Source organism: Candidozyma duobushaemuli, assembly GCF_002926085.2.
Source record: "Candidozyma duobushaemuli strain B09383 chromosome Unknown B_B09383, whole genome shotgun sequence".
NCBI lineage: Eukaryota > Fungi > Ascomycota > Pichiomycetes > Serinales > Metschnikowiaceae > Candidozyma > Candidozyma duobushaemuli.
Genome location: NW_020289895.1, coordinates 648418 through 671035, shown reverse-complemented (window position 1 = coordinate 671035; position 22618 = coordinate 648418). Strand labels below are relative to the sequence as shown.

The window sequence follows — 22618 nt, the reverse complement described above, 5'->3', positions numbered from 1 at the left end:
ATTAATCAAAAGCCAGTTAGGGTGTTCAACTGACTTTTAGTTGGTTGTGGCTCTGGAGACAATAGCGGAATTTTGCTTCTGGGAATGTCGAGTGTGGTACGTACCCTGTCTGTGGCTCCAGGGTCCCACGGAGTCGACTCCGAAACCCAGGTCAATTGGGTTTGATTTTTTTGTACAATCACAATTGGCTCCCAATTCTGGCTTGCGCTTGTTTTAACGCCATAGCTGCAGAATTTCGAATTTTTCAGGCTCATTGGTATCTTCGAATATCGCTCGATTCGGTAACTGCAACTGAAAAACCACAAAATGCGTGGGATCTAGAGTTGAGTGCTACCAACGTTACTCATGAAAAAAATTGAAAATCAATATAAGAACGCTGATTCACAGGAACAAGAGTGATCATTTCACATTAAAAAAATATTTTCTCCACTTTCGAATCTGCAACTCCATGTCTTCGAAGCCCATTGTGGCCTACCACGGCTCATCTCTACAGGATCTTCACTACGCGTTGATCTGAAGAAACCACTCCATGTCCAGCCAACAATGCAACGGCACGGCTAAGCTGGGCCTACGATGTAAGATCATGGTGAAAGACGGTGCTTACTGCCACTACCATATAGGTCAATCAGGCTCGAATGGAGCATACACGCCGAAAGGTTCCCCACAAAAGCTGAGGGCATCGACGCCAAATAGAATTGTGGTTACGCTGGCAAAAGCAACGCCGTACGGAGGACTGCCCGTGAAATCAAGGTCCCCTCAGAAAAGAGGGCCTGGGAAAGATGTGATACACAAACCGGGCTTCATCTATATTTTCACACTTGCATCGCTCATGACCAGAGATGGTGGGGACTTCTTCAAGACGAGAAACCTCGAGCTGGAGAAGAAAGGACAATGGGTGAACTTCTCCCCGAAGCACCTGGAATACATGTTTGTCAAAGTCGGCATGACCACGAAAACTGTCGACTTGAGACTTCTGCAATGGGAGAAACAGTGCAACCACAAGCTAGTGTGTCTACACCCAGGTAGCGAGGGAAAGGATCTCACTTTGGTGGAGAAGCTCAAAAGGCTCAGCATCAGAAAAGATAAGTATCTTTATCACACGTTCCAGCCATCGGACAAAGGCTTTTACGCTGGGAGAAGCGTTTGGCAAGCTGAACAGGAAATTCACGGCTTTCTTAAACAACGATACGGCGGTGGTACGGTTTACTGCCAGGGATGCATTGACAAAGCAAAAGAGGAGGAAAAAGGAAGTAGTCGTCTTCTGAAATTCTTCAAACGCAAGGAAGAGACACTGAGCGAATATAAGGTGCACGTCGAGTGGTTTCCTATACCCAAATCAGATCTACGAGAGGTATTTCGAATCGTCGACACCGTGTGCATGCGCTACAAAGCGTGAAAACCATTTCATTTTATTCTTTAGCTATAGATAATACAGACTTTTTGGGGCTTGTCGTGCCAGCTTAGGTGTTCATGTAAGTGGAAGGGTCAACGCCTTCCTCGGGGAAGTCAGAAATCTTGACGTCGAATCTGGACTGGATCTTCTCCAAGACCTCCTCGTCCTCCTTGCTGGAGACGAAAGAAACAGCCAAACCCTTGGTACCGAATCTGCCGGCTCTACCGACTCTGTGCAAGTACTGGTCAGCCTCGTTTGGCAAGTCGTAGTTGATGGCCAAGTTGATTCTCTCGATATCGATACCTCTACCGAAAACATCAGTGGTGACACAAATACGCTTGTTGAACTCCTTGAAGGACTTGTATCTGGCGATTCTCTCGTCCTGCTTCATGGCAGAGTGGACGGCGATCGAGGGGAAGTTACAGGCACACAACAACTTGTTCAACTCGTTGGCTCTAGAGGTGGACTTGACGAAGATGATGACCTGGTTGAACTCCAAAGAGTCCAACAAGTCAGACAACTTCTTGTTCTTCTCGTTCTCAGCCAACTTGATGTAGTACTGCTGCAAACCGTGCAAGGTCAACTTGGCCTCGTCGTCAACGTAGATTTCCAAGGGGCTCTGCATGAACTTCTTACAGACGGGACGGATCTCCTGGGACAAAGTAGCAGAGAACATCATCACCTGTTTCTGGTGAGGAGTGTTTCTGAAGATGTCCTGGACGTCTCTTCTCATGTCCAAGGAGTCCAAGACCTTGTCACACTCGTCAATGACGAAGGACTTGACGTTGTTCAAACGAATACCCTTCTCCTCGACAAGGGCGTGCAATCTACCTGGGGTAGCGACGACAATGTGGGGACAAGTCTCCTTGTTCTTCAACTTCTCCAAGTCTCTGGCGATAGGGGTACCACCGTAGAAGACCTCGGTCTTGACATCAGGCATGTACTTGGCGAAACGAGCGTACTCGTTACGGATCTGGTAAGCCAACTCTCTGGTGTGACAGATGACCAAGGTAGAGATCTCACCTGGAACTGGGTCCAACTGCTGCAAAGTCGACAAGACGAAAACGGCAGTCTTACCCAAACCAGACTTGGCCTGACACAAGACGTCAGTGCCCAAGATAGACTGGGGATACAGACCTGCTGAACTGGATGTTAGTGGGGGAAATTTGTTTAAGACGCGTTGCGCTGCGGGCAAAGCCGATCACCTTGGTTGCTTATTTATCCAAATCGAAGTGAATTCGTAATGCACGCCACATGGCACTGATGGGGTGGGAAGTGGCCATTCATGTTCAAATGACACTCATAAGTCTAGGTTTGACCGGCTTCGTCCTCAGCTCGCTGATAGAATATACGAACCTTCGGAGGGGTGTTCGAAACCACAGTCACCAATGGCTCTCAACAACTCTGGCTTCAAAAGAAAGTCTCTGAAACCAGTGGCGTGGATACCAACGTAGGAGCCCTTTTTGTCGGAGCTCTTGTTGTTGGAGGCATCGCCCTCGGTGGTAGCCGCGGATGGCTGAACGGCGATCTCCTCGGAGTCAGAGTAGTCCAACAATTCTTCCTGACCTTCGTGAGACATGGTTTCTGATGGTAGTGTTTTTAGGCGCTGGTAAAGCGAGATAGTTTTTTTCGAAGAATAGTGCGGGTCGCGGTCGTGCACAACCCACTACTACAAGTAGTTGCAACCAGCCATTGCTCACTATAGATCAGCTGTACATCATAGAAATGCTTTCAAGGGTTTCAAATTTGGCATTTAGAAACGTGGCCAGACCAGCCGCCAGATTGGCTTTTAGGCAAAATGCTTTGAGACCGGTTTCTTTGAGATCGTTGCCAAGAACTCAGTCTGTCAGATTCGCCTCTTCGTCTAATGAGAACGATTTGCCTGATGACGACGTCCTCAAGGTCCAAGACGTGGTCAGCAAGGTCCAGCAACACCCACACATCAGAGAATTGTTGAATCAGTTTCAGGAGATCATCGTTAAGAAAGGTTTCAACCCACAAGAGCCTCCATCTATGACCCAGGTTATGAGACTCTTTGCTGATAAGGAGGTCAGAGCGCTTATTTCCAAGTTGAAGGACGCCTTTGACGAAGCTGGCATCAAGATCTCGCCCGAGGACATGGGTCTGTTCATGAAGATGTTCAAACATTAAGGGCACGAGAGATTGCTAGAGATTCAGTATGTACATAATACCCATTTGCATTAACCCATGTAGGGAAAGCAGGAGGCTCGGCTCATGTATTTTGCAGAGCTTACTTTTTGGCAAATGAAGCAGAGATGTTGGCCGCCTCTTCGACAGCTCTGGCAATGGAACCTCTCACACCGGCATCTTCCAACTTCAACAAACCACCGATGGTGGTACCAGCAGGAGTACAAACCTTGCTCTTCAACACAGCAGGATGCTCACCGGTTTCAAGAGCCATCTTGGCAGTGCCTTCCATGACTTTAGCAGCAGCAGTTTTGGCGACATCGTGAGTAAGACCCATTCTGACACCTCCATCGTACAATGCCTCCATCATGAGCAAGCACATGGCAGGACCAGAGCCAATAAGAGCTGTAGCGGCATCCATGTTCTTTTCAGGGATTTCCAGCGCAGCTCCCACACATCCAGCGAAATCGTTGACGAACTGCTTGTACTCACTGGCTTTCTCAGAAAGAGCCACAGCAGCCATTCCAGCGCCAAATTGGGCAGGAGTGTTGGTCATCACTCTGGCAATTTTATCGGAGAAAATGGACAAGTTGTCAATTGTGACACCAGCCAAGAGGGAAATGACCAATGGGTTGTGCTTGAGGTTGTCTTTGACCTGGGCATGGACCGCCTCGAAGTGGAAAGGCTTACAGCCCAAAAGAACAACATCAGCAGTCTCAATTGCCTTCTTTTTCTTCTCCACATCGACAATAACCTCGACAAAGTCCTGGGTGAACTGGCTCTTGAGACGTTTTTCAGACTTCTCCAGCTGAGAGCACAAGATCACTTTTCCTGGGAATGGCTTCATTTTCGAATCGGTAACAGCCGCAGTAACAGCGGTGCCCATGACGCCGGCGCCGAGCACCAAAAGGGTATATCCGTCTTGAATGGCCATGATCTGAAAAGCAAGGTGTAGTTGGAAATTGTAGTGTATGTGGAGCCGCGAACGTGGAGAAGCTGAATGGTGAGTGAACTTACGCTAGAGACAGAATATGGGCATGAAAATTATACCACTGTAATCCCTGGATCTTCAGGATCACAACAATACCAAATTCATTGTAAAATTATAGTTATGAAGGTCAGTCGTATGACCCAGGGTGAGGATTGTCTGCACACCGGAATCGGCCCAGACAGTCCTGGACCGGATTTCGGGACATTACCCTTGCACTTCTTCACAAATTAAGCTTCACCACGACCTAATCAGCTTTTTGATTTCGCTCAGTTTTTCAAACAGCTCATCAAAAAATTTAAAAAAGAGTGTCTCATATATTGAGATCTCCTGCAAGGTGACGCAAAAAAGTAATCTGCCTTCTGAAAAAGGCAAGAGTGTTCTCAACGAAGCTTTTCAGATCGCTTGGGCAAACCACACAACCACGCTGTTCTGAACACCGAAAACTATCTGAAAATACAATTTAGGGCTATACTTTTATAACCAGCCACTTTTTACCGAATTTTATATACCGCCACAGGCCCTTTGCAGCCACCAGGATGACCTTCAACAAGTCCCTTCTCCAGCCTTGTCCTGTTCTCAGACCCAACGATGCTGAATTCAAAAGTCCTATTCAGTACTTATCTAGCCCTGACGTGCGGGCCTTGGGTGAAAAATATGGCTTGTTGAAAATCGTGCCTCCCTCTGGTTGGAGACCGCCGTTCTCCTTATCGCCAAACTTCACATTCCACACGAGAATTCAAAAGCTCAGTGATTTGGGAATAACGACAAGAAGCAGAAAATTCTTCACCGATAATATGAATAGATTCTACAGAATGATGCGCCGCAGCGAGTTGAAGCAGTGGTTCAGGGCAGGAGAGAAGAAGCTCTACTTCTACGACTTGTACTTGGCCGTGCTCAATAAACATGGGGAATCCCCGGATTTTGACAATATTTCGAAAGATGATTTGGCAAAGTTGAACCTCTTGTTCGGGCTTAACGCCGAATCCCGAATCTTGGTGGATCAGTGGCAGTACAATGTCAAGCAGTACGCCGAGTACCTCTCTACCAACAAGGGGAACTTTGACTTTCCAGAAAGTGACCCAGAGGATGAAGGTGCTTGTCTCGTTTGCCGCAAGAACCATTCTCCGACTCTGACCTTATTATGTGATCACTGCAACAACCCTTATCACATGAAGTGTCTTCAGCCGCCACTTGAGGAGATTCCGCTGGGATCGTGGTACTGCGATAGATGCTTAGTGGGTAACGGAGCCTATGGTTTTGAGGAAAGACCCGAAATCAAGTACAGCATTTGGGATTTTGTGGGACAGTGCAAACAATTCGAGGACAAGTTCCTTTCACAGTATCAAACCGAGGGAAAACCTCTTCTGTTGGACGACATTGAACGAATTTTTTGGAGTTTGGTGGAGGCGGAAAACTCCGACATCAAAGTCAAGTATGGCGCCGACATCCACAATCTCAAACCTGGAGAAATCAGTGGTTTCCCCACCCCTGAGGTACCACAATCACCATACGACCCAAATGCCGACTCCTCTCGCTATATCAATGATCCTTGGAATTTGACCAAGCTTCCATTTGCTGAAGGGTCCTTGCTCAACTATATCAACAGCAGTATCTCTGGAATGACCGTTCCATGGATCTATGTTGGTTCGCTCCTTTCTACATTCTGCTGGCACGTGGAGGACCATTATACCTTGTCCGCCAACTACTGCCATTTCGGTAATGTGAAGAAATGGTATGGATTTCCTAGCAGCCATGCTGACGCTTTCGAGCTGATCATGAAGAAATCTGCACCAGATCTTTTCCAGAGGCAGCCTGACTTGCTACATCAGCTTGTCACTTTGATATCCCCAAGTGAGCTTGCTGAAAAGGGCATTCCTTGCGTTTATGCTGACCAAGGACCCAATGAGTTTGTGGTGACATTCCCCAGAGTTTACCATGCTGGATTTAACAGCGGCTTTAACTTCAACGAGGCAGTCAACTTTACCATGGATTCATGGCTAGAGCTAGGGGAGAAGTCTATTCAAGATTACAGATCAATCAAGAAGGAGAATGTTTTTGACCATTGTCAATTGGTGGAAAATATCTTGAGCAAGTTTATCCGAGGAGATAAGGATATCACGATGGACCGCATGAAGCTTGTGGAGCAGTCCATTAGATGTTACGAAAGAATCATGGGAAGAAATATGAGCTTGGTGAGCGATCTAGATAAGGAGAGATTCCTGGCAGCCAAGGCCAAGAAGAAAGGAAAGAAGAACCTCAACTCCACCCCACTCACCCCAGGTCCAGAAGTCAGCACTAGAAGGGTCGCTGATCTTGACGAAGAAGACGATGTATTATGTGATGTTTGCCGGACATACGCTTCGTACCAATACTGCAACATAAATAACCAGGCACACCGTTTTGGTAAATGGTATGGAGGCAGAAAGAAGAAGGAGGCTCACACGCTAGAGGTGAAAGATCTCCTTACGCGAGAAGCTTCGCCTAATAAACTCCAGGAGCTTAACGATGACGAGAAGGCTAATTTCGTTGCGTCTACGATTTCCGCAGGCAAGCTAGGGGAGCTTCAAGAAAAGGTGCCATACAATGAAGAATTCGACAAACTCATAAAGCAGGCAAAGAGAAAGGCCGACGAAGAAGAGGCATCCGGAGTCAAAAGAAGAAGGCATTCCTCAAGAATCCTGCAAAAGAGTCAGCTGCCTGAGACAGTCAAGGAGGAAACCGAGGTGGTTGAGCACAAAGACATGAGCCAGATGAAGAAAGTTCAATACAACAGTTTATTCAAGCAGCTCAATCGCTTGGACAATGTCAAGTTGTGTCTCGAATGCTGCGTTCTGGTTTGCGGAGAGCGTGGAAAGAAAGCACCCCGGGGATCTCTCGTGGTGTTTGAAAAGTCTTTTGAAGAAATGGATCAGATCTTGACTGCTGCCAAGCAAAGATATTACGAAGTGAAGATGGGAGGTGTGAAGGCTCGAGATGTAGCTGTGCCAGCTGATACGACAGTGAAGACGGAGGTGGTATAGTATTCAATTTGGAATGAAGGAATGAAGTATACGATATTGGTCAAAGTGTAGTTGCGTATTGGGAAGCCAGATCATGGGAGCTATTGAGATTAAAAAGTCAGTGAATAACTTTACATCTCTGTACCTTCCAATGAAATTGATCATTCTAGCGTCGTAATTCAATATTCTGTATCAATGCCCATTTTGTATCATGTTCCTTGAGACATGAATCCGCATACATATGATCTAGTACTGTTATGATTGAACCGAGGAAGCCAAGCATCATCCAGTCAACTCATTAGCTAAAGAAGAAAAAAGAGTCAATCAGACGACTAAAAGGCCCAGCAGAAGAAAACTCCTCAATTTGCAAAAAATTTCAATGTCGTCACCCCAATAACTGAACACCCGGGAGGCCTCATGCAGCTGTTCCGATCTCGTTTTTCGCAGCCAAACTGGAAAGCCATTCCACGGAAGCCACACAGCCAAGTCACAAGGCAGCGGAAAGGAAAATTAATTTTTCATGAATTCATAAGAGGTAGCTCAAATTCTACAAACTTCCCTCCCCACTGTAAATCCACTTTTTCACCACCACCTTGTAGGTCCCTCTCGGTCCAACTCGGGTCCACCAATCCGGCGCTACATGGCCCCTTGAACCAGAAAAAAAGGGGCCCCCTCAATTTCACCCGAAATTCACAAATATCCCTCTCCCAGACCTCAATTGCCCACGCCCAAGCCTCCACCTCCAAAGTATCACCTCCACCAGCCGTCCGGGTAACCCGCACCCGCCCAATGAAAAACAGCTTCGCGGCCGGAAAGCCAGAACCTCCTCTCATTGGTCAGGCCTACCGCACCCATGTCCGCCGACCGGTATGGAGCACCTGTGGTGTGCGACAGTGCGAAAAAACCATATAACTCCACCGTGGACGCTCTTTTTCCTTCTCTTTTCTTTAGCGTGAAACATCAAACAGGTTCAACAATCTACGATGGTTCTTCCAAGAATGTTCTCCACCGCGTCGCGCAGCGCTTTCACCGCTGCTAAGAGAAACTTCATGTTCAACCGGTCCTTGGCCACCGCTGCCGCTGGCAGTGGTAAGGTTAGGTATGTATAATGGACGATCCAGTGGATCGGTAGAGGAGTGTGGAGAAGACACAGTGAAGAGAGACGGGGTGAATTGACACGACAGGGGGTGGCGTGTGTGTTTGTGGTTTGAAGATTGGCGGTTTGTGGAGCGGTTTTCTTTGATGGCGTGGGATCATGGAAAGTCAAGCTCAATGGACGCAGACGAGCTCCAAAGAGCGGGAGAGCTTTCCCATTGATCACCACATGAACTGGGCTCCAGCCAATGCTGGTTTGGCAGCGATTGCCCGATTCTTCGTCGGCTTCTGTCCAGATCGACCATCAACAACTTCCCACTGAAAATGATTGTTAGCTCGTCTGGAACAGCTTCAAAGCGCCACAAGGCCTATTCTAAGGGTCCACTGAGGCCAATTGATGCAATCGGAGGCATTTTCATTGTCGGCTCGTCGACTTCGTCGACCGGTATCCGATTTTTTCAAAGCGTCCGCTAGACCCGGCTTTTCCCGATCATGCCGGGAACATCAATCCTCAGCGCCAAAATCACCGCCAATACTCCCAATGCATTCCCCTGAGCTGCCCAAGCTTCTCCAGAGCTCGGTCCACTAGTTGTCGTGGTCACCGACCAATCAGGTGCGAGCTTCGCGCTTTTTTCACCAGTCTCGGCACTCCCGCCAACAAGTAGCATTTCAATTACTAACAACACAGAGCCGTCATTGGTGCCGTCGTTGACGTCCACTTCGATGATGGTAACTTGCCAGCCATTTTCAACGCTTTGAAGTTGAAGAACGGCGACCAGGACTTGGTCTTGGAGGTTGCCCAGCATTTGGGTGAGAACACCGTCAGAACCATTGCTATGGACGGTACTGACGGTTTGGTCAGAGGCGAATCTGTCACCGACACTGGTGCTCCTATCTCCGTGCCTGTTGGCCGTGAGACCTTGGGCCGTATCATCAACGTTATTGGTGAGCCAATTGACGAGAGAGGACCAATCAAGTCCAAGAAGAGAAACCCTATCCACACTGACCCACCATCCTTTGTTGAGCAGTCTACTTCTGCTGAGGTTTTGGAGACTGGTATTAAGGTTGTCGACTTGTTGGCCCCTTACGCCAGAGGTGGTAAGATTGGTTTGTTCGGTGGTGCCGGTGTCGGTAAGACCGTGTTTATCCAGGAGTTGATTAACAACATTGCCAAGGCCCACGGTGGTTTCTCCGTTTTCACCGGTGTCGGTGAGAGAACCAGAGAGGGTAACGATTTGTACCGTGAAATGCAGGAGACCGGTGTCATCAACTTCGAGGGTGACTCCAAGGTCGCCTTGGTTTTCGGTCAGATGAACGAGCCACCAGGAGCCAGAGCTAGAGTTGCTTTGACCGGTTTGACCATTGCTGAATACTTCAGAGACGAAGAAGGTCAGGATGTGTTGTTGTTCGTTGACAACATTTTCAGATTCACTCAGGCTGGTTCCGAGGTGTCCGCCTTGTTGGGTCGTATTCCATCTGCTGTCGGTTACCAGCCAACCTTGGCCACCGATATGGGTACTTTGCAAGAGAGAATTACCACCACCAAGAAGGGTTCCGTCACCTCTGTCCAGGCTGTCTACGTCCCAGCCGATGACTTGACTGACCCTGCCCCAGCTACCACTTTCGCTCACTTGGATGCCACCACTGTGTTGTCTAGAGGTATTTCCGAGTTGGGTATCTACCCTGCTGTCGACCCATTGGACTCCAAGTCTAGATTGTTGGATGCCTCTGTTGTCGGTAAGGAGCACTACGATGTTGCTACCGGTGTCCAGCAGACCTTGCAGGCCTACAAGTCCTTGCAGGATATCATTGCCATTTTGGGTATGGATGAGTTGTCCGAGTCCGACAAGTTGACCGTCGAGAGAGCCAGAAAGATCCAGAGATTCTTGTCCCAGCCATTCGCTGTCGCCGAGGTTTTCACTGGTATCTCCGGTAAGTTGGTGAGATTGGAGGAGACCGTCAGATCCTTCAAGGAGGTCTTGGACGGTAAGTACGACCACTTGCCCGAGAACGCTTTCTACATGGTTGGTGGCATCGAGGACGCTGTTGCCAAGGCCGAGAAGTTGGCTGCCGAGTCCAAATAAGCGTTGCGATTGCATTAAGTATGACGCCACGTACCATAAACGAAAATAACTTAACGTTCACTAGATGTTCGCAAAAGATATTCATTAGCACTATCTACCTTGTAGCCGTTAGACAAGCACCTTCTTGGGCTTCTTCTTTTTCTTCTTTTCCACCTTGTACTTTCTCCACAGTTCCACCCTGGTGTCTCTGTCGTTCTCCCAGCGGTTTTCCCATTTCTTTCGTAGTTCTCGATCATTGGCAGCATTCTTGACTTCTTCGTTCTTCTGAGCTTCTTCTCTTTGTTGGTACAATCGCTCCACCTCTCTGTCCTTCTTTTGATGCTCTAGAGTCTGAGCCACCTTCTCCCGTATTAGGCCATTCTCCTTACTGTCAAAGTCTTCAATGACGTCTATATCTAGACTGTTGGCTATGGTCTCATATACTCCAACCAAACCCTCCCTTTCTTTGCTCTCCTGATCGTTCAATACCGACTCTGCCTTTTTTAACAAATCAAAAGCCTTGGAAGCCTCTGGATGTTTCACCTTGTCTGGGTGAATCAACAATGACTTCCTTCTGAATGCTTTCTTCACCCTGGTATCTATGCTGCTGGGCTCATGCAACGGGTTGATTTGCAAAACGGCAAAGTAGTCTCCTTCAGCACAATTGAGCACCCTGACCACCTCGGCTTCTCTTGCCAAGTCCAGCTCCTGCGCTTTGAGCACATCTTCAAGACTCATGGTTGTTGATAATCGTGGGTGCGAAAAGCTACTACTTATGAGAAGACTAAGTATGGTGCACTGGAAACCACGGTATTTCGACATTGGCGTGAACTTTTCCGATGCCATGTTCCAGGGGTGCTACAACGGATCCACCAATCCAAAGCACCCGGCCGACGTGGAGCAGGTTATCGAGAGAGCCTTCGATTTCAATGTGAGGAAGATGCTCATCACTGCTTCCTCGGTAGCTGAAAGCACAGAGCACTTGGATTTGGTGGAAAAGCACAAGGGAAGTTTTGGCCTGACTGTGGGTGTTCACCCTTGTACGGTTGCTCAGGAGTTCTACGGATCATTGGAAAATGCTGATCCTTTGGAGTCTACAGAGAGCAAGATGGAAGAGTTGAAGAAGATCGCTGAGGACGGTCATGCTAGAGGTCTCATTAAGGCGTTTGGTGAAATTGGCTTGGACTACGACCGTCTTCATTATTCGACTGTGGAGCAGCAGAAATCAATGTTCAAAAGACAGTTGGAGGTCGCTGTATCTTTGAAGCAAAAGCTCCCATTATTTCTCCATATGCGGGCGGCCTGTGACGATTTTGTGGATATTATTCGCCCGTTTGTCGAGAAAAACGGCGTTACTGGAGTGGTCCACTCTTTCACTGGATCTACTGACGAGCTCCAGAACCTTCTCAACCTAGGCTTTTTCATTGGCATCAACGGATGTTCCTTGAAAACAGAGGAGAACTTGGCGGTCGCCAAAGAGATCCCAATGGACCGTCTTCTTATAGAAACGGACGCTCCGTGGTGCGAAATCAGAAAGAGCCATGCGTCTCACAAGTTCTTGAAACCTTACCCTAATTTATTCTACCCTGAGATTCCAGTCCCAGACGTTTCGACGCCGCCACCAGGCAAAAAACAGCAACAGCCAAAGCTTGATGATTTCTTGCCTTATCCTTCGATCAAGAAAGAAAACTACTACAAACATACCGAGGCCACGCAAAAGAGACTCGAAAATCTAGGTGAGGCTCCATCTACCAAAGTTGGCGAATTCGCTTACCCATTAATGAAATCCAGAAATGAACCAGTCTTTGTGGGCCACGTCGCTTGCATTATGGCCTCTCTCTACGAACTAAAAACGGACGAGGAGATCATGGGCTTCATTGACACTGTCTACGAAAACTCATGCACTCTTTTCAACCTATAATACATTTTATTAGACACTATTATACACATCATCTTCTGCGTGAAGAACGACGTAGTGTGCCGACGGTGTCGGCCGATGCAATTTTGCTGATGCTATTCTGTATTGCCAGCCTAAGCCGGCGTGTTTGATCAGGTGTGATTGGGATTTTGGTGCCGGTGCGTGCAAAACGGGCAGATGTTCTGCGTGGAGTGGCTGGTTCTCTCTGTGACGTGGGGCGTAATTTCGGTTTGATTGGCGAAGATTCGGGAGTTGCTTGGTAGTCTTCCGGATCACTGAGGATTTCAATGTCTGAAGGGTCATCATAGACATCGCCATTCAGCTGGCCACGCAACGAACGCAGCACCCTTCCGTTGGACCTGGGCCTGATCACTTCTTCCTCCTCTTCCTCCTCTTCCTCCTCTTCAACTTCACTATCATCCTCTGCCGCTTCGTCAGCCTCTTCCTCCTCCTCAAAGCCATCGTCATTAACAGGTTCTTCATCCATATCCTCATCCTCCAAGGCTGCCTCAGAAGCGGTGTCAAACCCAGGATCTTTTGCGCTTTCTTCCCCACTCAGCTCTTCCTCATCCGATATGTCAAGCTCCTCGACTGCTTCCTTGACGGCCTTCTCATTACCAGCGTTTGCTTGCCTGATGGGAATTCCGTTCTCGAACTCTGGATGACACACCACAAACTCGTCCACATTAATATTGAATTTTGAGGGTTCTTCCTCTGGGAGCTCCTTGGAGTAATGCTCGATTTCTCTTTGAGCTTCCTCTTCGTACGAGAAAGGATTATTGATGTCATCTTTCATGAAGTCTGATATCATGGAAATACTGTTATTGAGTGGCACAATGGGCTGTCCTGTGGTACTGAGCAGTTGTTCAATTGGAGGTGCTTGTGCTAAAGTAGCCGGAGCAGAGTTGATACCTCCTGAGGGTCCAAAGATCATTGGCTTCCATAAGATCAACTCTGGCTTTAATGTGACGTAATTCTTCAGTGCAAACTTGTTCACCACTTCCTCTATCTTTGGCAAGTTAAGGGCTATAGCGTACTCTCCAGTGCAGGGATTCTTGATGAGGCCCTCAAGTTGTTCGAGACCCACAACCACGTCAGACGGAATCATTCCTGTGAGCTTTGACAAAATTTCAAGTGAAAGCACAATCTTTCTACCCTCCTTCAAATACTCGTCATATATCAGCTTGAGGGTGTGGGCCACAGTGATCTTCCAATAGTTGCGGTAACTGAGAAGACCAAGGTCACTAAGGGGCTTTTCAGGGGTGCCAAATTTGAATTCGTTTCTGGACAAGAGGTAACTGAAGTCTATGAGGAAGTTTCCATATCCTTTTCTCTGGTAGATGGGTAAGGTGAGAATACAGCTGACATTGTAGTCTGAGTTATTAAGCTTCTCTTTGGAAAAGTACCCCACGAAATGGTACATGGATGGATCTTTTTCGTCAAGCTCGGTCAACACGTAGAAGGTGAACGGCTCGACATCATAGTACAATGTTTTTGAGTTGAGGAACAATTTAGCGAGGAGACACAAGTTCTGGCAGTACTCGATATTTTTTCTTCCGTCAACCTCCCATACAGCCACTCTGCTCTCTGTATCTCTGTAAATTTCCACACCAGGTGGATGCGAGTTGGACAGGTTACAGTTCTTGAGCTGGTGTCTCTCGAATGAGACAGGAGATCTCATATACTTGAGACAATGCTCACAGATGTATAGGATTTTCAGACGAGAGTACTCTTCAGGGTACGGCGACGAGTACCAGGTATCGATAACATAATCACGGAACTGGATCTTCTGTATCTGAGACTTGAGGAGCCCCACGCTGCGGTCCTCAGTAGCAGAGTCCTGGAAGATCTCTGCTTCGGCCTGTTTTCTGCGCTGATTACCTTCAGCCAAAAATCGATCAAACAAGGTTCGATCTTCCGCAGTGGGGTCAGTTTCATTGATAGTACAATCGGGAAACGGGAGAACACCCTTATAGGGCAACTCCTGGGTCCGAGGCACTGGAGAAGCAACTTTCTTGCGTATTTTGATTTCGGTTTCGTCAAGTTCTGGAATTTCAGGTGTAACGCTGATTTTCGGTGTTCTCAGTCGTTTCTCCACGACTCTCGCCGGTTTTAGGCTGGACCCATTGACCTGACGGTTCTTCTGATTCAACGAGCGAGTTGTTCTCGATGCAGACAATTCCTCCACCACAGGCGTCCTGGAGCCAGCCCCAAGAAGCTTCTGCGCCTTGCGATTACGCACATTGTATTTGATTTTGACAACAAACGAGGATTCTGTCAGCTCAATCACCGTGGCCAGGTACAACCTAGGGCGGCCTTGTTTTCTCGGTTTGGGGAATTCGAGACCACTGAAAAAGGACTCTTGTCGTAGCAGCGGCAAAACCCTCTGTTCTCGTCTTCTCGGTAGCGGTCTCAGAGAAGGACGTCGTCTCTCCGTCGGTAAATGCTCATAGATCTTGTTGTTTGTGATCTTGAGCTGATCAAGCAATTTCTGCTGGTGCGAGGACATCGGGACGGGCGGCGGCCATAAAGATGTGAGAGCCCAGAAGATCTAGTAAAAGGTGGATTTGAAAAATAAGGGTGGATGGGTTGTCGTGGGAGTGTTATTCAGAGATGGCTCGTGAGATCTTGTCTAGCGCTGTGTACTGCAGAAAATCCCCCAGTGGTTTCTACGCGTTTAGTGAGGCACTGGTGGAGGAGAGTCAACAGAAAAATAGGGTTTGGCTTTCTTGAAAGTGGAAAAATATTCTCGTTTATTGAAAAGGTACCTTTTCCATTTTGTTTGGACTAGCTAGTTTTTTTTTTTTAGTTTGCTGGTTCTGTTGATGTTTTGGTGGTGCTGTTGCAGAATTGATATGGCTGCGTATTGATCTGGCTGCGAAAACATACATGGTAGACCGTTGGAAAGATGAAGGTGGTCTTGCAGGAAGCTCGAGTGCACTTTGGTTATTTTCGTGTTTGTTGGAAATTTGAACTTAAGGAAGAGTTTTCTAGTTTGGCTTTACGGAAACCATCCATATGGGGAATGTCTACGGAAAGTCTATTTGACAATCCTTTTGGGAAGTATGCGTTTTATGGTCTTTTTCAGTGTATGTTTAGAGTCCCTCTTATGCATAGCGTTCGTGGTTCACTGCAGGGAAGCCTTCCACTGAGGTACCTTACTTTGCAGACAGTTCAATTGGTCTCACTAAAACGATCTTTCTCTACTATGTGAAATATTTTCAAAAGTTCTTGAAGCTTCATTCTTTCTGTTGCTTTTGAAGTGATGGTCTTCGTTATTGAATGATTATAATAATGCCAGAAGAGGTATGATACACCTGAAGATCCAACTGATTCAAATAAGACCGCTATTATACACTGAATAGATTTTTGACAACTTTATCTCTTCGGCTAATTCACAAGTATTGACCATGCAAGGGCCTGCGATATGCGTAAGCGAGATAGTGCATTGCGCTGTTACTCCACGGCTTGTGATTCTTCTTTCCGTTTTCGAATTTCCGAAAGTCTTGGAATCTCTATAGCACTTCAATGAGCTACTCGGATACAGCCATTGAATCGTTATCACACGCTCATTACACTGACGATCTTTTATCGCCTACTCAATATAATTAGACGTTATCATTAAATATACAAAGCAATCACCCTATTTGACAGGTTCTAGTAATCATGGGCCACCAGTATTTGAGAAATAGAATGGAAGAAAAGTGGCCTTGCAATTTCGGCGACGTAGTGATACATGGACGTACCGGGTACAGAAAATAAAACGATTATGAAGCTGGCACCAAGGGGAAAAATAACTGGTCGTGTCATGTCATCGTGTAGCGACTTGTCGTCTCATCTACTCGTTGGTCTTGCTCAGGGTCTCGGACTCGCTCTCGTCGACCTCCTCAATATGCTTTTCGTGCACGTTGTCGTCCTCATCAGATCCGTTTTCATCCAGTTGCTCGCCGGTGGGCATACCGAACGAGGCCAACAAGGACTGTGCGGAGGAGGTGTCCAAGTAGATCACACCGTTCTCGTTGGTGATCACGTTGCTGGACAACAACTTCTGCAAGGAAATAGCACCGTTGTTGAGGCCGTCGCTGGCGGAAGTGGCAGGACCCGCAGGGCCCGAGTTGGCATTCTCTTCGTCGTCGTTGCTGTCAAGGTCATCATCGTCAGCAGATTTACCGTTGCGCATACCCATGTTCCCGAACATGGATTGGCCGAACATGGAGTCACGGCCGGCGCCACCGCGTGTGTCGTTGTTGGCCTGCTGGCCAATCTCGTAGAACTCACCAAAGATCTCCTTGTACAAGTCGTTGTAAGGTGGGGAAATTGGGCCGTACTCGTAGTTGGCGGCCTCGGCAGAGTCAGGGTTGGCCTTGACAGTCTCCTGCTGCTTCTCGATCTTGGCGATAACACGGTCGTACCACTGGTCCAAGCTCTCGTTGTTGGTGTGGTCCAAGAGGGCGACAATGAGAATGGACATGTTGTCACAGCCGATGCCCAGGCCGTCAGAGGTTGGGGCACAACAGAGCTCCATGATCTCCTCACAAATTTGCGTGAGTGGCTTTCTCTCGTACAAACCTCTTCTGACACACTCGACACAGTTCTGAGAGCTTAGGCAGTCCCAGATACCGTCGCAGGCCAAAATGACAAACTCGTCCTTGGCGTGGTCAATCTCGTGGTGAATAACATCGGGGTAGCAGGTGACGATCTGCTCCTCGGCAGGCAACTCGTCGTTCTTCTTGAACATAAAGTCACCAATGCCCCTGGACAAAGCCAAGTTACCGTTGACACGGCCGACGTCAACGAAGCCACCAGCAGCGCAAATACGCGCCTTCTCGCCCTCGTTGAAAGGCTTGTGGTCGTAACTGAGCGCCTTGGCGTATCCGTTCAGCGACATGACGGTTCTGGAGTCACCGGCGTTGGCACAGTAGATATGGCGAGGGGTGACGATGGCGGAAGTAGCGGCACAGCCGGACTCGTCGTTGCGTGTTTCGTAATCTTGCAAGATGGCCTGGTCACACAGCAAAAAGCCGTCTTTCAAGGCGTTCACGTAGTCCTTCTCCTTGAAGGCGTCGGTCAGTACCACCAACTCGTGCAAACGGAGACCCGTGAAAATGGCGGCTTTTTCTCCTCCGTGTCCATCGTAAACACCGAAAAAAGCTGCGTGTTCATCGCCGCTGTCCCCTTCTTGACGCTTCAAATTCATAATCGTGGCATGGGCGTCTTCCATGTTGATTCTCCATCCTTGCATGCAGCTCAAGCCGTAAGCCACGTACTTGTCGCTGTCTTTCTCGGAGTGTTTCTCTGTTTCTGGCTGGGAAAGTATCTGGCCCATGGTGTGGAGGTGTTGGTGGTGGTGGGGGGTGGACGGTGGATTTTTATCTTTTCGAGGTGCCTCACAATCGATGCTTTTGCTTTTCTTTTTTTTCTCACTTTTCTCGCACTACACACCGAGCCCCCGGCTGCCATACAAAAAGTTCCATTATCAGATGAAAAAAGACGGAGGGCAATTTGGAATTGGTTTTTTTGGTATAATTTCATGATAAGGCTAAGTAGGGCTCCGGAACGTCGTCTTATCACGTGACTCGGGACCACCCCGGTGTCTGGTTTGCAGCCACCCTTCTAGCCCCGCTTGTTTAATATTAGCAGTGGACCATACATAAAAATGTGTAAAATACGTCATTAAAAGTATATATGAAGAGTAAGTACGGGTGCTACACCTCTTGTCAATAAATAGAACAGCTGTCTGGGGACAGCCGCCCTGTGGTTCATTAAGTGCATTAAACATAAAACATCGCTCGTTTCGGCGTGGGCCCACGCCTCGTCATGTCGTCTTTTTGTTTGTGTCTCATGGCGTTCTATAAGTTTCGTGAAGTACTTTACTTCTTGGGCCCCCAGATCCCGCTGCCGCTGCTTTTGCTCTGCTCGTAGCCGTTGCCCAATGTCAACCCGTTCAACTTCGAGGCCATGTTATCACCTCCAAGCGAAAACTCCTCGCTGTTGGCGGATGTTGGTTGCAAAGAGCTAAAGCTTCCGTTGAGATGCGCATGCTGGCCAAACGGAGCAAAGCGGTTGTTCAAATCAGCATTGCCCAATGGCGTACCTGGCTGACTGATCTGGGCTCCTTGGCCAAAGAAGTTCTGGCCCTGCTGACCCTGGTAAATATGAGTACCATGGGTCGAAGGGTGCTGCGGGGTGGGCGAGTCGGACTGGGATGGCATGGCTCCAGTAAGCGGAGGGGTGCTTCTGACATCGACAAAAGACCGGTTGTTGGAGGATCTCAACAACGCAGCGGCGCTGCTGGAGTTGGGCGTACTGAGCTGCGACACCTGATTTTGGTTTCCAGATGGAGCGCCGCCGTAGCCCACAAATGACTGGTATTTGGCATTGCCCTGCGAAGAACCGGCATTCTTGTGACCAGGAATACCTCCAGACAGGTACTGAGAGTACTGCTGCTGAACAGGAGTGGAGCTCAGTTGTCTAAGTCTAGTCAAGGGCAAAGCCAGCTGGGATTGGGACCTCAACAACTCGGGTGCATGTGGGTTGGGGGTTTGCAAGTTGCTGGGGTACCCGTTAAGCAAAGCAGGCAACTGGTTGATGTTCATCATCGAGTTGGAGTGGGGGTGGCCGGCACCATTGGTCTGGCCCTGCTGCCCGGATTGCTGTTGTTGCTGCTGTTGTTGTGGCTGCTGCTGTTGCAGTTGGGGTTGTGCGTGCTGTGGGGTGGTGGCTGCTGGTGCCTGACCCTGCTGTTGATGGTGGAGATGAGGGTTGAATGTAGCGCTCTGTTGTTGGCGCTGTTGAATAGTCTGCTGGCCCGGCTTTCTGCGGATGATGATCAAGCCGTTGTCGTAAAGCTCCAACAAATTAAGGTAGGAGCACAAGAGGGAAAACACCTTGCGGTGCTGTAATGAGATATTAGCGGGGAAAGCCAACTCGAAGATGAGCTTGGAGTTGTCGTCTCTGTAGGTGAGCAACTGGGAGTACAACTCAAGCACGTCTGGGTCGTTGAAGTTGAGTTCCACCGGTGGTGGGGGCATGTTGGTGTTGCCCAGAGGGAAATGCATCAACAAACGCTCAGTCTGAGAGTTGTACTGGGCACCGTTCACACTGAGGTTCTTGGTGGCTGCAGTAGTAGAAGCAGCACTGATGAGAGAGGCCAAAGAGGCGTTGGATGTGGAGCGATGCTGCTCCTCCAACTGGCCGCGTTTCTCTCTCTTTTCCCGCTCGATTCTTTCTCTCTCCTGAGCGGGCAACATCTTTTTGTATTCGACTCTCAACTTTCTTCCTCCGATCTCACGGCCGTTCAACTGGTTCACCACCATCGACGTCTCGTCAGTGGATGTGAAGTTGGCAAACGCCAAACCACGGAAAACGCCGTTGTCAAAGTGGTAGTTGAAAGCGTAAGGCAAGGGCAAGTTAAGCTTGGTCATCACGTCCAACAACTGCTCTTTCTTGATCGCAAAAGGAATGTTCTTGATCACGATGGCGGTGGGGATCAACTCGTCGTCATCATCCTCCATAGTAGAGGCGTTGGCGGACGTGGTGGTCATGGGGGCGATGTTGGGAGAGGCGTCGGGCTCCTCTTTTCTGTTTTTCTTACCGCTGTCCAAGTTCATCGTCAAGGACTGCTGCTGCTTCTGCTGCTCCACCCAAGGAACAACATTACTGACCATCGAGGCTGGCGGAATGCCCGATCCAGAGGCCAAGTTGGTGCTCAGCAGGTTGCTCAGGATGCCAGAGTACATTCTCGTACCCTGGTCACCGCTGAGCTTTAACAGGGCCATCTGAGGGGTGTGGTTCTCCAGGGGCGGCTGGGGCATATGATTCACGCCAGGCACGTTGCCAGTCTGGCCAGTACCAGCGGCAGCGCCGGCGTAGCTCAGCAGGGCGTACCCTGATGCGGAGGATAAAGACGAAAGCGAAGGTCTGCGTTGCATGACCGAGTCCAACTGGTTAGGCGTGGAGGAGAGGTTTCTCAAGTCCATGTGGCCCGTGCTAGTGGCGAATCGGAGAGCTGACAGTGACGATAACGTGTACTTTGCTGGTGCTGCTTGGAGCTGTCAAAGATCAACTAGCAAGTCAGACAGGCGAAGTGTCTGAAAGAAGTGAAGGTGGGGTGTGTGGGGGAACGTGGGGGATGATCAGGAGGCTGTTTGCGACGGCCTGTGCTGAAGATTTATGGGAAAAGTGGTATGGCGTTCTGGAAATAAGAAGACCAAGTAGTGATTTGGGTGAGAAAATTTAATGAGGTTGGCAGGCGGACAGCCAGACAAAACGCAGTAAATGCAGAAGTGAAGGGCGCGGCACGTGACGACACCCAAGACCAACGCCGTGGCTGGTGCCCATGTTCTCCGAATTGAAGGGAGATTTGATTTTTGGAAAAGTGAAAGCATTTTATTTGTCTTGTCTCGACGTGGGGGATTTGGGGGCAAAGGTGGGGGAACTGATGGGGGATATTCTCTTCTCAGCTAGACGCAGAGGCGTATACTGGAAGAAACAAGGGAGCACCGGAATGTGGTGGATCACAGCGTAGGGGGAACAGCCAAAACGGTGGATTTGGTTTTCGGGACAAATCTTATAAAAATTTTCATCTTTTCAGGCCGTCGTGAGGCTGCTTAGTTACCTTGCTGGTGATTGGAGGAGCTTTCGCAGCCAGGCTACAGCACATTGCAGGCACAACCGGGGGTGAAAAAGTGGTCCACCAAGGCGATTTTGAGAGGGATTTTTGGATGATTGATTGAGATTTGGAGCTAGGAAGAAGGGTGCAGAAATTTGTGATTTCTACGTCGCTGCTGCCGACGGATTGGAGAGGCCCGCTTTTTTGAAAAATCGTGGATCCGCCGTGATTCGTCCGAATTTGCAACATTCGGGAAGCTTTGCTTCCAGTACCTTCAACCAGGACTTTTTCGGCAAAAAACAGGACCTTTTCGTCGAGAATGTCCGTGTCAAACACCGCTCTCTCGCTTATCATAGACAGGTTCTGTGCATAGTGCGGCTCGTCTAACAGGGCACCGTGTTTCTGGTGCACCGTTTGAGGGGAGTTTTAGCAAATGTGTAGATTTTGATTTTGGGCTTGGTTGAGCTTTTGATATTTTGAGTTTTTCAATGGTAGTTTGCAGGAGGCGTTTTGGTACTCCCTTCTGATGCATATTCTTCGGTTTCGCAACCACAAACCTCGTAACCTAATATGGACCATGCGACAAAGCCTTTGAAAAGTCTAATTGTCCTCCTCTTGATTTTTCCATTGTGTCTTTATGTTTGTTTACCTGACTTCTCTTACTCATCCGACCACTGTGGCAACGAGAAGCGGTCTAGACTTTTTATGATTGTGAGGATCCATATTTCAAAGACTGACAGTGACTTTCAACTTCATGGTTTTGAGAAGAGTCACAAAGCTCTTACTACCTCCCAATTAAACACCCCTCCGTAACTAAGCCATATTTGTTAATACGCCTCACTTTATTGCCTCCCACCTGACGACTGGTGAGGTCACAGTTCCTGTTTCTACCCCGCCTTCAAAGCACCTACAAAACAAAAGTCATATCGGCACAGAATAGCCCCCAATTTGAAGAATCATCATCTTTAAAAATATCACCACCCCTACATTGACCGATTTCTCTGGGTTTCTGAACTGGAGAACCTTCACGTCCTGCATGCAATACTCTACACGCCAACGATCTCTCAACACCGAAAATTACTCGTACCTACTAACTACAAAATGGTATGTGAACTCCCCACCATCTATTAATTTCCAAAACTAACAACAGTCTTCTTCTTCTGCAGTGGCCCCGGTGGCTTGAGAAGTGCCGCTAAGAGAAAGAACGCCGCCAGCAAAAAGGCTAAGGAGTCCAAGGACCAGCCCTTGTCCACTAGAGCTGCTGGTGCTGGAGGCTCCTCCGCCACGATGTTGAAGCTTTTCACCGACGAGGCCCAGGGCTTGAGAGTCGACCCTTTGGTTGTGCTCTTTTTGGCTGTCGGTTTCATCTTCTCCGTCATCATCTTGCACGTTTTCGCCAA

The 22618-nt window shown here is 48.5% G+C and overlaps 10 protein-coding genes across 10 annotated transcripts; 4 read left to right on the top strand and 6 right to left on the bottom strand. All coding sequences in view use genetic code 12, as the record gives it.

Moving 5' to 3' along the window:
* Positions 1-529: 529 nt before the first annotated feature.
* Positions 530-1396, top strand: CXQ87_001777 (uncharacterized protein; the record flags this gene model as incomplete). The annotated part of the gene is made up of 1 exon (XM_025480304.1): positions 530-1396. The coding sequence occupies one exon, from the start codon at positions 530-532 to the stop codon at positions 1394-1396; it is 867 nt and encodes a 288-aa protein (XP_025334604.1).
* Positions 1397-1460: 64 nt separating this feature from the next.
* Positions 1461-2972, bottom strand: SUB2 (ATP-dependent RNA helicase; the record flags this gene model as incomplete). The annotated part of the gene is made up of 2 exons (XM_025480303.1): positions 1461-2538; positions 2746-2972. 2 exons carry the CDS (start codon positions 2970-2972, stop codon positions 1461-1463), a joined length of 1305 nt encoding a protein of 434 aa, XP_025334603.1.
* Positions 2973-3118: 146 nt separating this feature from the next.
* On the top strand, positions 3119-3544 carry CXQ87_001775 (uncharacterized protein; the record flags this gene model as incomplete). Its single annotated transcript, XM_025480302.1, has 1 exon — positions 3119-3544. One exon carries the CDS (start codon positions 3119-3121, stop codon positions 3542-3544), a length of 426 nt encoding a protein of 141 aa, XP_025334602.1.
* Positions 3545-3644: 100 nt separating this feature from the next.
* On the bottom strand, positions 3645-4475 carry PRO3 (pyrroline-5-carboxylate reductase; the record flags this gene model as incomplete). Its single annotated transcript, XM_025480301.1, has 1 exon — positions 3645-4475. One exon carries the CDS (start codon positions 4473-4475, stop codon positions 3645-3647), a length of 831 nt encoding a protein of 276 aa, XP_025334601.1.
* A 593-nt stretch (positions 4476-5068) lies between these two features.
* CXQ87_001773 (ATP synthase subunit beta, mitochondrial) lies at positions 5069-10710 on the top strand (the record flags this gene model as incomplete). Its single annotated transcript, XM_025480300.1, has 3 exons — positions 5069-7551; positions 8553-8630; positions 9315-10710. The coding sequence occupies 3 exons, from the start codon at positions 5069-5071 to the stop codon at positions 10708-10710; spliced, it is 3957 nt and encodes a 1318-aa protein (XP_025334600.1).
* A 108-nt stretch (positions 10711-10818) lies between these two features.
* Positions 10819-11427, bottom strand: CXQ87_001772 (uncharacterized protein; the record flags this gene model as incomplete). The annotated part of the gene is made up of 1 exon (XM_025480299.1): positions 10819-11427. One exon carries the CDS (start codon positions 11425-11427, stop codon positions 10819-10821), a length of 609 nt encoding a protein of 202 aa, XP_025334599.1.
* A 37-nt stretch (positions 11428-11464) lies between these two features.
* Positions 11465-12610, top strand: CXQ87_001771 (3'-5'-exodeoxyribonuclease; the record flags this gene model as incomplete). The annotated part of the gene is made up of 1 exon (XM_025480298.1): positions 11465-12610. One exon carries the CDS (start codon positions 11465-11467, stop codon positions 12608-12610), a length of 1146 nt encoding a protein of 381 aa, XP_025334598.1.
* A 28-nt stretch (positions 12611-12638) lies between these two features.
* Positions 12639-15116, bottom strand: SAS3 (Sas3p; the record flags this gene model as incomplete). Its single annotated transcript, XM_025480297.1, has 1 exon — positions 12639-15116. One exon carries the CDS (start codon positions 15114-15116, stop codon positions 12639-12641), a length of 2478 nt encoding a protein of 825 aa, XP_025334597.1.
* Positions 15117-16445: 1329 nt separating this feature from the next.
* On the bottom strand, positions 16446-17933 carry PTC2 (type 2C protein phosphatase; the record flags this gene model as incomplete). Its single annotated transcript, XM_025480296.1, has 1 exon — positions 16446-17933. The coding sequence occupies one exon, from the start codon at positions 17931-17933 to the stop codon at positions 16446-16448; it is 1488 nt and encodes a 495-aa protein (XP_025334596.1).
* Positions 17934-18477: 544 nt separating this feature from the next.
* PIN4 (Pin4p) lies at positions 18478-20586 on the bottom strand (the record flags this gene model as incomplete). Its single annotated transcript, XM_025480295.1, has 1 exon — positions 18478-20586. The coding sequence occupies one exon, from the start codon at positions 20584-20586 to the stop codon at positions 18478-18480; it is 2109 nt and encodes a 702-aa protein (XP_025334595.1).
* Positions 20587-22618: the final 2032 nt, after the last annotated feature.